We start from the raw sequence: 14,778 nt of genomic DNA, 5'->3' as shown, positions 1-14,778 counted from the left end.
CAAACTGTGATCCTCCTGCCTCAGCCTCCCTAGTAGATGGGATTGCAGGCATGGACCACTGCTCCCGGCTTTTCCACTTTTTCTTCCTATCCCCTTTGCTCTCTGCAGGGGCTTCTTTTCTTTGTTTACCTATTAAGCATGTCTTCTCGTTTCCAGGGCTCATCTGCTCCCATCGTGCTCCTGTTTCTCCTCTCTTCCCCCTTGAGAAGGCAGGAGCCTCACACCTCAAAAAGACCTGTGTGTGTCCTGAGGATGTTCAGACCTCATTCCCTTTCTCCCCAGGCCGGCTCGCAAAACAGATGCTGCCAGGAAAATCTGGCAGGAAATGTCCTCCTCTCTCTCCCTTCTCCGTCCTCTCCTCTTCACCCCCAGACAAAATCAGAAACTACTCACTTCCTAAAAGCCGTGTAAACTTTAATTCAGGCTGACAGGTGGGAAGGGAGGGAGGATTTGCTTTCAAAAGTGTCCAGATGAGAAGACCGTCTTGCAGGAAGCGGCAGGGAGGGCAAGGAGGCGTGGGTGGCCTTGTGGCAGAACAGGGCCACCAGCAGGGGAGACACGGCACAGTGCAGGATGGCCAGGGCTTCTGCCAGGTGCAGGGCCAGGTCCAGGACCTGCTGAGCCAGACACGTTGGCAGCAGCAGGACCTTGGACCTCACCAGGGAGTCGAATCCCAGAACTACCCCGTGAGGCCACCAGAAAACGAACCAGACCCACAGGACACTGATCCAGGGACATGGCCCCCTGTACAACGCCTTCCGCAGCCCCTTGGCTCCCAACAAACCCAGGGGCAGCAAGACAAAGATGCCAAAGCAGACTGCAGTGTGTGTGGACTGCAGAGTCCCCAGGCCCCTGCTGGACGCCAGGGTGCACAGGCCATAGGACGTGTCCGTGGCCAGGGTGATTGGCAGCCCTAATACAGCAGCCGCTCCCCAGAGCCCCACAGAGAGGCCGAGAGTGAGACCCCAGGTGTGGCCTGTCCCCAGGTTAGGGTCCAGGCAGGCGTGGTACCCTATCAGTAGAGCCTGGGCAAAGGCCGAACTGTACCAGACCCAGTAGCCCAGGCGGCACAGGGTAGGGTTGTGGGCGCTGTTTAGCCCTGGGGCCAGAATGGGCACCGCCATGCTGAAGAGGGTGCTTCCCACAGCCAGCTGGGCCAGGATGGGCCAAGTGGGGCAGAGCTGCCAGTGGAAGGGAGATCTGCAAAGTGCCAAGAGGACCGCGCCACTAGCCACAATGCCCAGGACGCTGGCCAGGATGAAGAAGGGCAGCGAGGAGTCATCGAGCAGGTTACAGGAGTGGCAGGGGGCGACAGCGTCCGGGATGTAGATGTCCCCGTAGGATTCCTCACCGTAGGAATAATTCCAAGCATAGTCTTCAGAAAACAACTGACTTCTGTTCTCGGCGAGTGAGGATTCCACCTGGAGGGTAACACGCAGCAGAGGGGGCCATCAGAGCGTCCGGGAACCCCACCCAGAGCCTCCTGGAACCTCGAGGACTTGGGAAGGGAGGCTGAGTAGCGTGTGCAGGGACAGGGTGTGGAAAAGCCAGGGAAGGGGTAAGACCGGAGGGACAGAAGGCAGAGGGCAGCAGGGTCATCCAGGACCTGGATGGAACTGGCTGAGAAATGAAGGGAAAGGAAAAAGATGGTCAGGGGAGACTGGGGTAAGGAGGAGAGAAGGAAGCAGATTGCTAAGAGGAGACAGAGCGAGGAGGGGGATGAGAGACCACGAGAAAAGGAAGGAGCTGGGGGCTCACCCAGGGCCATGGGGCCAAGAGGCAGGCAGTGTGGAGGGGCTCTCCCACTCACCTGGGGCAGGCAGTTCCCCATGGCACTGTGCGCTCAGGGCAGGCTGAGAGCAGGGCTGGGACACTCTGTCTGCAGCTGTGGTTCCAAGATAAGTGCTGAGGCCTAATGAAGGCCCTCGGGCTCTGGGCAGGGCCCTGGGGGCAGCGCTCAGGAAGCCTTACCCCCCACGCCCACTGCCTGCCTGAGCCCAAGGTCCACATGGGGGGCCCTGGCCCCGGGCTTCCTGTTTTGAGGTTGGGTCTGGCAGGTCAAGACAGTCTCAGGAAAGCATCACGGCCAGGACCAGAAAAGGGGCATTTTCCCGAAGATGGAAAGGGAGAAACCTGGGGGCTTTCCAGCAAGTGGAGACTCTTGGAAGGAAGAGTCACAAGGAAGGAAGAAAGGAGACGGCCAGGGGCGGCGTGAGAGTCAGAGATAAGAGAAGAGCTGGGAAGCGGGAGAGCCATGGCAGCAGATGACCTCAGTGCTGCCCAGCCCCTTGGACGGGATCCAAGGAGAGAGTTCCAAAGCCACGGGTGTGTGGGAAGGTGTGTGCATGGTGCTTGGGGTTGGATCTGTCCAGCCTCGGGTCGGGGTATGCATTTTGGTGGGGGCTGTTTGTGTGTATTACGGGGGGGTAGAATGATTTACCTGTGTGTGTGTGTGTGTGTGTGTGTGTGAGAGAGAGAGAGAGAGAGAGAGAGAGAGAGAGAGAGAGAGAGATGTAGCCATGTGCCCCACATCTGAGTGTGTGTTAGGTGTTGGCGGCGTCGGGGGCGTGTGAATGGCTGTCTGAGGTGTGAGAGGGAAGCAGGACTGAAGGAGCTGTCAAGGCTGAATCATGACCCTCCTCTGGGGACTGACGGAGCGTTGGCTTCACCACCTATGGGCTCAGTGAGTATCTCTTCCACACCAAGCAGAGCGCTTGGTCTGCCATGTTCAAGGAAGGCTCTTGGGGACAAGGAGACACCATATTTTTACCCCATGGGATAATCTCTACTCATGTTTCTGTTGGGGACATAAGGGTTCTGGAGTTGCTCCATTGGCCTGACATCTCGCAATAAGTAAGGTTTCTTCTGGGGACAGGGGGGAGTGGAACTGCTAGTTCTCTGGCTGGCAGGAGCCAAGGGCATTTCCCTGCAGGCAGATGCTCCTGAGCCCATGGCTCTCCTTGGTGGGCCCGCCTTCGGCTGCTTTCCCAGGATCTCTGCTATTTCGTCACCCGCTTTCTGCATTTTATTTCTTCAGGGTGGGCGTTGTAGCCTGGATTTGGGGAGGCATGGGTCATAGAACGTCCACGTCAGAACAGTGAGACAGGAGCTGGACAGGGGACATTGGGATTCATCTTTTCAAGAAAGCATGGAAGGTTTTAACTCCAGTTCTGTCAAGGACCTTTATCTCCGTCACACAGAGGGGTACCTGGGGGCAAAACACCTCAGACCTTGTAGAAATGCCTCCATGATCTCCCAGGATACAGGGTTTCAGTTAACAGGAGGAGGGCTGGAAAGTTTGGCCAAGATCGGGTCACTCTCCTTCCTGGACAGTGTTGAGGGTGCCTCCAAGTGCCAGACAGAGGACTGGGGGAACAATCGGATGTCCCACCCCGAACCCTCTCTGGAAAGGGAGGACCCAGCAAAAGGGGGTGAAGATACTCGTCTCCCTTGTTTCCATACATAGAGGCTCTCGAGAGAACATGGCAAGGACACGGCAGCCCCTGGAAATGGCAGATGCAAGGTGCAAGGGATTCCGGAACAGCCCTTGGCTACTCGCAGCCCTGCAGGGTGAGAGCCGCAGAAAGGAGGCAGCCGGACGACACGGGTAATCCAGATATATTGAGGGTGATCCCTCTGAGATTAGCACAGGAGAGTTAGAAAGATTATAAAGATACACGATCCCCTCCCTGCTCCCTGCCCCCCTCCCCCCCATGGACAGACACACACAGCACAACAGCCCCGCTCCCCCCGCCCCCCCGTACAAATATGGCTTCTGTGTTATATGGACAGAGTGGTTCAGCTCAAAGAGGAAAAATCATTTTTTCCCAAAAGCGGGTGCCGGGAGACAGGAAGCCCAAGAGACCTGGGGCCCGAGGCTCCCTTGCTGCTGAAAGAGGAGGGGGCCCTGGCTTAGGTGAGGGGGGGGGGTGCTGCCTGCTGTGCCCAGGGCCCTAACCAGGGGCTGGAAGATTCACAAAGGTATTACCTGAACTGAAGGAGTGGGTCGACCTGCTGGATTGCAGATGTCCCATTTTGCACGCCCGTTGTCAAAGCAGGGAGGACATGCTGGAGAGGGGGAGGGGAATGGCCAAGAGCATCCGGGGTCTGAGGGGTGGGGGGCAGGCCTGGCAGCACAAGGAGGGTGAGCAGCCTCATCTCCACAGCAGCCAGCTTGGCCACAGGAGGAAAAACCGAAAACCCAAAGCAGGGGTGGGGACCCAGACCTATGGATATCCACAGCTGGGAATCCAGGGTCAGTGCCAAGGAGAGGCCTGTGGAGTGCATAGCAAAGGCTGGGACACTGACTCCATGGCTTGGAGGTGGGATGCTGAGGGAGGGGCTGGATGCTCTGTGTTTCAGGGAGAGATGAGATGAACAGCTGGGCAAAAACACATCCTGGGACTGCTTTCTCTGAAACAGACGGGCATTGGGGGGTAGCATGGAAAAGACCCGGATGGAGCAACATCCCAGGTGAGGTACAAACCCTGACCAGGTCTCCTCCACTCCCAAAGCCCTCCTCTCCAAGCTCCACGCCCCGTCCACCTGCCCAGGACCCCGGGTCCTTGGCCCTCCTCCTCCATCCCTCTCTGTTTCTCATGCACACAGACACACAGGCACATACAGCACATACACACCCACACACATTTACACACAGTTACACACACACACATGCACACAGAGTTCACATTATTCCCTTAGTCTGGGCAGGAAACAGCTCAGTGCAGTGAAGCTCCTTTTAGTATTTTTGTTGTTATGTCTGCCTGGCTGCTGAGGGAGGGAGGACCAAGGGCTGGTATAGGGGACAGGAAGGGGCACAGGGTGGCACAAGATGGAGGCGGAGTTGCTGAGCAATGCCATGAGAGGAGCGGTTGCCGTGCAACAGTCCAGGGTGGTAGGTAAGAGTGAGGGACCCCTCGGCCCGGGAAGCAGATGCAGTTCAGGCCCCAGAGCAGCGCCTCTCCCACAGCTGCTGGGACTAGGAAGGGCAGCCGGGCTCTGCTGTCCCCCGAGGCCTGGCTTCCTTCATCGTGAGAGGAGAGGGGTGGACAGGGCTCTTTCCACCATCCATCCTTCCTCTGCAGATCTACCCTTCCTTGCAGGGGCTCATGCCCTCGCAGGGGTAAAGCCCTGGGTCCCTACATCTCCCAGAGACCTATTGCGCTCCGCTCTCCCCTTCCTCTTTGTGACAGAAGGGAGAGCTTCACGGTCACCGGCACCTGTCTCCCTGTCCAGGTGACACACGGCTGTTCATGGCTCACAGAGGAAAAGCCACCGCCAGCCCCTGCTCACAACTTTCCCATTCCTGGGTTTCTCAAGTCTGGGAAACGCCTCTGCTGGGGGAATGGAGGGAGGAGGGCTGGGGAGAGCCCCACCCTCCACACCAGCCCTATTCCTTACCCATTTCCTACCCTTCCACCTCCATTCTCCTCCAGCGGTCCAGGTTTTCTTTTCTTTTCTTCCTTATTTTTTTTTTTTTTTTTTTGGATTTTGTTTTTTTCATTTTGCGCTTTTTTTGTTTGTTTGTTTTTTGTTTTTGTTTTTTTTTTTGCTTTCCTCACCCCAGGAGCCCTGCCTCTCCAGCCTGGAGACGGATTTGATTTGGGATTGTTACAAAAATAATAATAACCCAAACGCAGAGAAGCCACGGAAAGGGCTGAGGGTAACCCTCCCCTCCCCCCCGCCCTCCTCCCTCCCCATTCCAAACCGAGTACAAAACCGCACCCAAAGCAGACATTCTGTACAGGGGGGTGGGTGGGCTGGGGAGCAAGCGGGAGGGGCGGCCCTGGGGTCGCTCTGTACAAGTCCGGGTTGGTGACGGCCCCAGCAGTCCCCACGGGGCCCCTGGGGGGCGCAGGAGGTGAGCAGGTGCCCCTAGATGAAATACTCCTTCTTGTCATCCCCTCCTGACTGCCCGCCTTCTGCGTTGATGATGGCCGTGTCCGCATCTGGGGCGTCGTCGGAGCCCTTGGCCTCGTGCGTCAGGTAGGTTCCTGTGTGGAGAAAGAGGCTCCCCGTCTCAGGAGCGGCTTCTCGGCCTCCGCAGTCCACCCTGCCCACTTCCACTTTCCCGCCCACCCACTTGCACAAGTCTTCTGTAATGTCTTCTCTCACCTGGAGCTTTCTTCCCCCTACCTCACCTCCTTTGCATTTATTTGCTCCCAGCATCCCTCCCCTGACCACACCCAAATGAATCCCGAATACTGCCCTGATTAATTAGAATCTCCTCTATAATACAGACAAGACAGAAAAAGAGAAAGAGGTGTGTGTCTGTGTGTGTGTGGGTGCACGAGCATATATATGTGCAGGTACAGACTGGTGATGAGGAACTGCTATCTCAACTTATGAGTAGCTTTTTTTTTTTTTTTTGCATACTGGAGATGGAACTCAGAGGTGCTTTACCACTGAGCTACATCCCCAACTTTTTTAGTTTGTATTTTGGGATAGGGTCTCACCAAGTTGCTTAGGACGTCTTTACATTAAGAGGCTGGTGTCAAAATTGCAGTCTTCCTGCCTCAGCCACCCAAGCCAAAGGGGTTGCAGGCGTGGCCCACTGTGCCCTGTCTGTGAGCAGCTCCGTGTGCAATGCAGTTGAGAGCTGGCTCACAGGGCACCAGCCCATGCAGCTAGGCTACTGGCTGGAACAATACCAAGGCAGGAGGTCTGAGTGGAAGGAATGGAAGAGGTGGCGTGGATATAGGAGGGAAAACAAAACCCCGGACATCAGTACCCACAAAAGAGAGGAGAAAAGAGATGGGGTGAGGCGGAGGAGTGAGGAGCTCAGAGAAGGAAGAAGAGGCTAACCAGAAAGGATGAGAGTACAGGAAAATGTGGGATGGAGTCATTTCAGGCGCTCTCAGTCTTACAGCAGAGACCCTGGAGGCAGGGCAGCCTGGAGCAGCTGTCTGAGTGGGAAGGTTGGATTTTACTTGGATGATTACCAAGCCATCGGGCTTCACTGTGGAGTTGGTGGTGCTCAGTGATCACTCAGGGTTGGCTCTCAGGGGCCTGACTGCATTTTTTTTCCCCTTCAAACTCTCTAAGGGGCCGACTGAGTACCTGCAGGCCCTTGGTGTAGGCTTCTTCTCCCTGCATGCCCTTGACCGATCTCCCAACCCACCCAAGTTCTCCTAATGCTTCTGACCTTTGTGCCGGATCAAGTAGTGTCCAAGGAAGATGAGCAGGATGAGCAGCAGGAAGACGATGAACGCCACGATCCCGCCGATGATGGCATGGTAGGTGCTGCTGGACGAGGGCACTGGACTGGGGTCTACAGAGAGGGAGGCACACGGTCAGATCTGGGGGAACCATTATCTCAGCATTCGAACTCAGCCCTGGGGAGTCTAACTCAGCAGAGAAAAGGCCCTTAACATCGGGAGTCCTTCAGCAAAGGGGAGCTGACATAGTGTGTTCTCAAGATGGCTTCGCCAAATCTGGAACATAGCAATCGTTAAAAAAAAAAAAAAAAAACTTGACATATTTGGGAATACGTAAAATCCGCTCACATTCAATCTCCCAAGTTGATTTTTTTTTGGCACCAAAACTTGACCTTGATCAAAGACCATTGCTTTAATGCCTGTTACCAACCTCTCTTTCTTTCTCACTTGTGGGTGATCAGTTGTTCCTTCCCCTTAGGCCATGCCCTCTTACCCTCCGGTCTGAATGGGATTCGAAGCTAGTTCTTTAGGGGGCTTCTCAGCCTCGTTTCCTACTGCCCTGAGATCAGACAGGGAAAGAACAGTGAAAAGCTAATGCAGCCCCAAATGAAGCGCTTCAACCATGTGCGGTGGCCCACACCTGGAACCCCACGATTTGGGAGACTGAAACCGAAAGATGGAAAGCTTGAGACCCGTCTTGGAGACTTAGCAAAACCCTTTCTCAAAATAAAAACTAAAAAGTGCTGGGGATGGAGCTCAGGGGTCGAGCCCTTGACTTGTATGTGGAGGCCCCAGGTTCCATCCCCAGCACCACAAGCACAGAAATCAACAATAACAACAATGAACTATCTGCTTAGCATAAAGAAGAGTGTTCCTTCTTGGCAGGAAATCTTAATGCTCCAGTAAACCTACGGCCTTTTGGCCTGTCTCAACAAGGAGGCCTGGGATTCCAACTGCACTGATCACCACCCAAGGGTCAAGGGACAAGGACTGACTTGTTTTCTCCCATGACAGTTGGTGTCTCTGCCACTGGATCCCCATAGCAACAGGGGATGGGTGTGGCAAAAACAGCCCCAGCCATAAACAGGGACTCAAATATCCAAAGGCCAGTACACAGGCCCAGGACATGTTCCGAGGTATCCAAAATTACATTAGCCCCAGCTGTAGTTCTCCCACCCATGGGAGAGCAACTGTTTTACTGCTTTGCCTTTCAAAACTCAGCTTGAGTCTGGATGTCTCATTGACCATTTCTATACTTTAAAAAAAAACCCTTTCCTATCTCTGTCTTCTCAGGATTGACTAGACATGGTTTTTAGTTCCTTGCTTGTTCATGACTTATTTGAAAAGGAAACATTGAATCCAGGGCTGCTGAGCTACATCCCCAGTCCTTAATTTTTATTGACTGATTTTTATTTTGAGACAGGGTCTCTCTAAGTTGCTCAGGGCCTCGCTAAGTTACTGAGGCTGGCCTTGAAATTGTGATCCTCCTGCCCAAGCCTCCCAAGTCACAGGGATTACAAAGGCATGCCACCATTCCTAGCTTGTTCACTGGTTTCTCGTGCTTTAGAGATAGGGAGAGGATGGGTCCCTGTGCACCATGAGAGGATCGGGTGGATGTGATGGTATAACTTGGAGGAAGCCGAAGGAGTTTAACACACTATTTCCTTCTGAGATCGTACATGAGACAGTGTACACATCGAAAATTAATCCTGGATAATTATTCCAGAAGCTATGGATGTGGAAATGCCTTAGAAGAGCACAAGTTTCCACTGCCAAATGACCTCGGTAGAGCCCCTGTCTCTATATTTAATTTCATCCTTGGCAAGTTTTCCACTTGGATGTTCCTGGAAGCCAAATGCAGTAACTCTGTTGGCCACCAGGCGTCAGCACTGGCAGCACATGAATCAAACGGGACTCCTGGCTTTTAAGCACTGGGCAGAGAGAGGAGATCAGCAAGATACCAACTGTAGGACACAAGAACTTTCTCTCACTGCCAATCACCGTCAGACTTGGTCTGGAGTGATCTGGGGGCAGAGACCAGACCTCAGTTCTTTGTCTTTGCTCCTGGCGTCTTACAATAGCCCTGTTTGTTGTGCCGAAGCAGCTCCCCCATGCTGTGATTGGCTCCTGAAGTTGGAATCACCCATCTAGACATTCTGGTCCCAAGAACTCAGGCCTCTTATCTCCCGGAACTTGGCTCTTATCCCCCCAGGCCCAACACACATACACACACACACACACATACTGTATTAATGGGCATTTCAAGTCAGGGAGCCTCTGAAGTTCCCATGACGATGCATTTTCCCTATGCTGCAGAAAAGTTCGCAAGACTTTCTGGCAGGTCTCTGCTGCCATTGGGATCTTAAAAAGAATTCTTTGCAAAGTGTCCTAGAAGGAGACTCTTTGCTGGGTTTGGTGGTTGCAGTTTTGAGAAGAACTTCAGAAAAGGAGTATCCACTGGTCCCTCTAGAAAATACAGCAGCTGAGAAAAGATCCTGACTCTTTCTCTGCACAGTATAAGTTTCTCTCTTGTTTTTCAGCCCGGACCCAGTAGAGTACTACTCCCCAAAATCTGGAAACGACAGCAGCAACCTGCATCTGATAGTTAGTCCTAGAAGGAGGAACTCTGAGATCAACTTGTTGGCCTGGGAGATACACGTACACTTGAACCTGACAGGCTCCAGGGCCTCTAGGTGCAGAATTATTCTCCTGAGGTTGGAAGATGGTACCAGTAGAGCCACAGTTTCTAGACAAAGGCAGGTGAGAACCCACCCTTTCACTGATTTTCCCTTATCACACATCCCAGAGTAGACCTAGAGCCTAAGTCCTCAGCCCTCCCAGGAGTGAGCTATTTTTCCTTAACTCCACTCGCACAGGTGAGGGGAAAGCTCTCCGGACGTGGGAAGAAGAAGAGTGTGAGATGCATAGAGAAGGGAGACGCTGGGAGAGGGGACCTGGAGAGCTCACCGTTGACATTGAGAGTGAAGTAGGCCGTGTAGCTGCCCATGTTGCTGATGGCAGTGCAGCCGTAGATGCCACTGTCACTCTTGTTGAGGAAGGGGAAGATGAGGGCGCTCTCCTGGGTGGTCTTCAGAGGCGGGTCACTGCCCTCCTTCATCCACAGGTACTTCTGGGGGCTGTTGAAGTAGAATAATTAGAAGTGTTAGGAGAGCCTAAGCCAGGGGGCTGAAGAAAGAAAAATGAATGGGGAGAAGGGAAGTCGGAAACGGATAAGGCTCAAGAAGCGGTAGGATTCTGAGGGTTCCAGAGGCAGGGGGTGGGGGGAAGGTGGCCTCTTGGGTTAATTCTAAAGGAGGAGGAGATTTCCTAAGTCGCATCTTACTATAACTTTGTTCCTTGGGAGAGGCTAAGACGCTAAGCTAGAGAGGTGTCCCCACCCACTTCTGATGTTTTTCAGAAGAAACACTCAAAGGATGGATGTTGGACAGAGTCAGAGGGTTGGAGGCTCAGCTCAGACAGTGCAGGGGAGATGGGGAGAAGGCATTCAGTGAAGGTGACAATCTGAGAGTGTGGAGGTGTAAGAGGCCAGCAGGCGGGTCTTACACGGGATTGCCTCGTCCCTCACAGTGCAGCGACAGCTTCTGGCCTTCACGGGGATGTGGAGGGTCCGGCCTGATCATGGCAGTCGGTGTGTCTGTGAAGAGGGAAATATTGTCAACACAAAATCCCCACCCTACTTAGGAGATCTCCCAAATCTTGAAATCACCCAGTTACACACTATGGTTTTTACCCATCAATGTCTCAAAACCCTGAGAGGCTTTCCTTCCCTTAGACTAACCACCTAGAGATAGGGTGGTCTCAGAAGGTCTGCCCTTGGTGGGGCAGACCGGAGGTCTTCACAGAGCTGAGAAGGGGAATACGTGATTTATTCATGCCTAGCCAACTGCCTTGCACACCGACAGGACCTAATGCATATTTTTAACCGGAACAAAGGCACCTGAACTTGACACTGACGGAGTTCACAACCTCTTAGTTCTGTGTACTCTGCAAGGGAGCTTAGAACTGGCAGCAACGTTTGAACACAAAACAGCACTTCGAAGGGTCAGTCCAAACACAAAATGAGAGCTTTGAAACAGCAAGAGATGGGGGGTCATATTTTGGCTGCAGAAATGGACTGGCACCATATAGATGAGCTCTGGGAAGGAATAATGGCATCTGCCATTGACGCCAAAGGGCTGCTTAAGAGGCTGGGTCCAGATGGTGGCTTAGAACAATACCACCAGATGCTGGTTTAGAACGGTAGATAAAAGAGACTGTGCTTCCCCTAAGGAAAAAGCCAACCTTAACAACCAGTTAATGAACGTGTTCCAATCAAATAAAACAGGCCAAAGAGAGTCAGGCCAGGTGAGAGAATGGGTGTTCTGGGGCCCCCACAGCCACAGAAACCTCTAGCACAGTGCCTGGAGTACAACATTTGTTGCCTGACTGCTGATCCACGCTTGGGCCAAAAGATCCCTGGAGAGTAATTGCCAGATGGTCTGGTATCTCACAGAGGAGTTAAGACAGGAAAGGGCCTTCTTTACCTGGCCAGAGAACAGGGCTCAGGGGAAATGCCCAAGGCCAGGAGCCTCACACTCAGAGCTGGTGATTACGGGGTCCTTTGAAGTTTATAAGAGTTCTTTCATATGTATTGTTTCATTTAATCCTCAGGATAACTCAGTGAAGCAAGCAGGAGGCACAGAGAAATGAAGCTTTGGTCAAGATAACACAGCTAGTAAGTAGAGGCACTGTGGCCAGCTCATCCGTGTCCAGACTGAGTACCCTCCGAATGGTCAGTGGTGCTACTCTGCACCTACTTCATGTTCAAGTTTGAATAGTGGGTCTAGCCATTGATGAAATGGCTTTGAAGTTAAGAAGAATGCTCCACCTGATTATTCCATAAAGAGGTTAAGGACTTCAGTTATTTGCAAAAGCTGCCCAACTGTTTTTTTACGTTAGGACAAGAAATCCACTATTCTGTTACTCTTGAATCCTCTACCTTTGGATTTTGGCTATTCTTTTCCCCTGGGTTCCCCGTACCTAAGGAAAGTTCTTTCAGAAAATTTCCTTATTTCTTCAGATGAGAAACTTGCAAGTGTCCAAACTTCCTCAGAAGTTTCTGTCCATTCTAAAGGCAGATTCCATAGAGGGGATACAGATCCCTGGAAAGGGTGGGAGTACTGATGGTGACGGTCGGTGGACCTTTCAGCTCAGCAGACCAAGAAAATTCATGGAGCTGGGGCAAACAGAAGAGTAAAGATCTGGGGATAGTTGGGAAAAGATGTGGGAATAGTTGGGAAAAGATCTGGGAAGAGGTGATGGGTGCCAGGAAGACTGTATTTTCCTTGCATTCGTACTTTTCGGAAGTCATGGAATGTTAGCCCCAAAGGAAACCTCAGTGACCCCCTTCTCCATCTGTCTTGTTTCACAAATAGTCAAGTTCCGTGGGGTAAACTTAACATCACTTAGCTAGTAAGTGGTGGAGGACAGACTCGAAACTATATCCTGGGACTTCTGATTTGCTCCAGTTATCGCTGTAATTTGCAATCTAATTGCCTACAGTACACTGGCTTAACTCAGGGGTTGGTAAACTGACCCTTGGGCCAAATCCTGCCAGTTGCACACCTTTGTAAATAAAGTTTTATTGGAACACAGCCCAGCTCATTTGTTTGCATACTGTCTATGTCTGATCCCCTGCAGCAAAGGCAGAGTTAAGTGGTCGAGAAAGAGACTGTAGGACTCTCCTAGGCTACAATATTTACTGCTGGGACCTTTACAGAAAGAGCTAAAGCACTGCTACCTGTGGGCTCCTTTTTACGTATTCACTTTTGTGTGTGTGGTGTCTCATGGACATCGGGCTCTCTTTCCTTTGTACCCAACCCCCAACTCATACCTGGTCCTTCTTCACCCCCAAGCCCATGACATACATAAAACTTCAATATGTTGAGAGGTGGATCTGTCAGCTCCCTTTAGAGATTCGTGGTTCACTGAGCACACAATGTCTGCTCCATCATCCTCCCGGGTAACCTGTAATGTCACCGAGCTGCTCACAGTGAAGGTCTTCCCATTGGAGTCTTCCTGTATTCGGGTTGGTTCTCCTGGAAAACAGAAACAGGAAGACAGACACAGATGTGAGTCCTAACATACAGCTGTCACGTGGGCCCTCCTGAAGACACAGATGGTGCGTCTCAACTTAGACAAACTGAAGATAGGTGTTACTTGTAATCCCAGTTACTCAGGAGACTGAGCCAGGAGGTTTGCAAAATCGAGACCAGCCTCAGCAACTTGGCCAGGTCCTTCTCAAAATAAAAAATAAAAAGGTCTGGGGATGTAACTCATTGACAAAGGACCCCTGGGTTCAACCAGTTGACAAATGGATCTGTAGGCCCTGACACATACCCAAATATCAGCCATTCCCTTTCTCTTTCTATCCCATGGCTCATATGCACATACACAGACATATGCCCACCTTCCCTACACCCCCTCCTCCTCCCGTAGTCTGAGTGGGAGGTACTCACCATGGAGTTCTTGGTCACCCTTCCTCCAGGTAAGCTGGGCTGCAGGTTTGCTCCCAGAAGAGTGACAGTTGAGCGTCATTGTGTCCTTTTCTCGTAATGATGATTTGTAACCAGTGATGATGGGCTTCTGTGGGATTCCTGCCATGGATAGGGGATGGCCAGGATAGGAAGGAGAGGCACCATGAGGTCACACTGCAGCTCTCCCTGTGGAGATAGCCTCTCTAGGGGTCAGTACATCTGGGTGCTATTTTGATTTAGAAAGATGAGTAGAAGACTAGAGAAATCATCTTTCTCTTTGATCTCCTTTCTGAGAACCAGAAGGGAAGACATAGGGGAAGAGGCGTGCTAGCAGGTAGATTACCTGAGAAAATACTATGTGACTGGACACCCCAGGGCCCAACTGAGTGGCCACAGAAATACTGTGAGACTCAAGGAAGCAAAGACGCAAATCTAAATACAGTATGAAGATGGTAGTCTATAAACGACTGAGATATCTGTATTAAAAATGATAATTAACAATGCATGTACATCTTCTGTTTCCCTCACCTGATTTCGGGAGATAGGTGGTATAAACATGATTATCCCTCGTTCAAAGTAAGGAAATGCCTGCTTAAAATAAGAAGTTTGTCCCAGATCAAACAGTAACTACAGCAGAAAGGATTAGAACTTAGGTGCTCTTTGCATTTTTATCCCATGGCAAGGGAAGCGCACGTCAAACTTTCAAAATTCTTGGAGGCCAGCCTGGCTCTGGGCTGCTGCAGGGGCCCACCTAGGGGGCGCTGTTTGCAAAGAAGCATGCTGGGGGCCTCACCCAGCACAGTGACGAGGGACTTGGCGGTTCGCACAGGCATCGTGAAGATGGAGCAGGTGTACTCGCCCTCGTCTGCCAGGGCCACGTTGCTGATGCTGATGCTGAGCTCGTGGGGCGTGGAGCTCACCAGCTGAATCCGATTATCTCGAAGGGCTGGAAAGATGGGGGGAAAATGGGAAGCCAGTTTTCTATTGGCACCTTTCATGTTATTTATCTCGCAATCCCAGGTCTGCTATCTTTGGTGGGGTAGGGATGGCAGAAAAAAAAAAATCTGCTTCTGAGACTGAGCGGT

General features: G+C 52.1%; 2 protein-coding genes and 1 long non-coding RNA gene across 4 annotated transcripts in view; 1 reads left to right on the top strand and 2 right to left on the bottom strand.

Annotated features, from left to right (window-relative positions):
- Positions 1-393: 393 nt before the first annotated feature.
- ACKR1 (atypical chemokine receptor 1 (Duffy blood group)) lies at positions 394-2,014 on the bottom strand. The gene is made up of 2 exons (XM_081308604.1): positions 1,811-2,014; positions 394-1,421 (listed from the first exon to the last, which is right to left on the bottom strand). The coding sequence occupies exons 1-2, from the start codon at positions 1,829-1,831 to the stop codon at positions 420-422; spliced, it is 1,023 nt and encodes a 340-aa protein (XP_081164730.1). The 5' UTR covers positions 1,832-2,014; the 3' UTR covers positions 394-419.
- Positions 2,015-2,555: 541 nt separating this feature from the next.
- On the top strand, positions 2,556-5,732 carry LOC308657138. Its single transcript, XR_014023851.1, has 2 exons — positions 2,556-2,683; positions 3,467-5,732. It is a non-coding gene; the product is annotated as an uncharacterized lncRNA (long non-coding RNA).
- A 13-nt stretch (positions 5,733-5,745) lies between these two features.
- The window catches only part of CADM3 (cell adhesion molecule 3), a 30,426-nt gene continuing 21,393 nt past the window's right edge, over positions 5,746-14,778 (bottom strand). For both annotated transcript variants that reach the window (XM_081308602.1, XM_081308603.1), the window contains 7 exons: positions 14,487-14,639; positions 13,676-13,813; positions 13,085-13,255; positions 10,722-10,812; positions 10,125-10,294; positions 7,145-7,270; positions 5,746-5,993 (listed from right to left, as the gene is read on the bottom strand). In XM_081308602.1, the coding sequence (XP_081164728.1) occupies positions 5,875-5,993; positions 7,145-7,270; positions 10,125-10,294; positions 10,722-10,812; positions 13,085-13,255; positions 13,676-13,813; positions 14,487-14,639 (968 nt within the window). In that variant the 3' untranslated portion in view covers positions 5,746-5,874. The remainder of the gene's footprint in view (positions 5,994-7,144; positions 7,271-10,124; positions 10,295-10,721; positions 10,813-13,084; positions 13,256-13,675; positions 13,814-14,486; positions 14,640-14,778) is intronic.

The sequence above is a fragment of the Spermophilus citellus genome (assembly GCF_964194105.1).
Source record: "Spermophilus citellus genome assembly, chromosome: 9".
Classification (NCBI taxonomy): domain Eukaryota; kingdom Metazoa; phylum Chordata; class Mammalia; order Rodentia; family Sciuridae; genus Spermophilus; species Spermophilus citellus.
This window is presented reverse-complemented; position numbering and strand designations above follow the sequence as displayed.

What these genes read in the sequence shown, in the direction of transcription:
- ACKR1 (XM_081308604.1), bottom strand. Translation starts at nt 1,831, where the DNA reads ATGGGGAACTGCCTGCCCCAG. An exon ending in TGGGGAACTGCCTGCCCCAG is followed by an intron (nt 1,422 to 1,810) that starts GTGAGTGGGAGA and finishes GTTACCCTCCAG; the next exon opens with GTGGAATCCTCACTCGCCGA.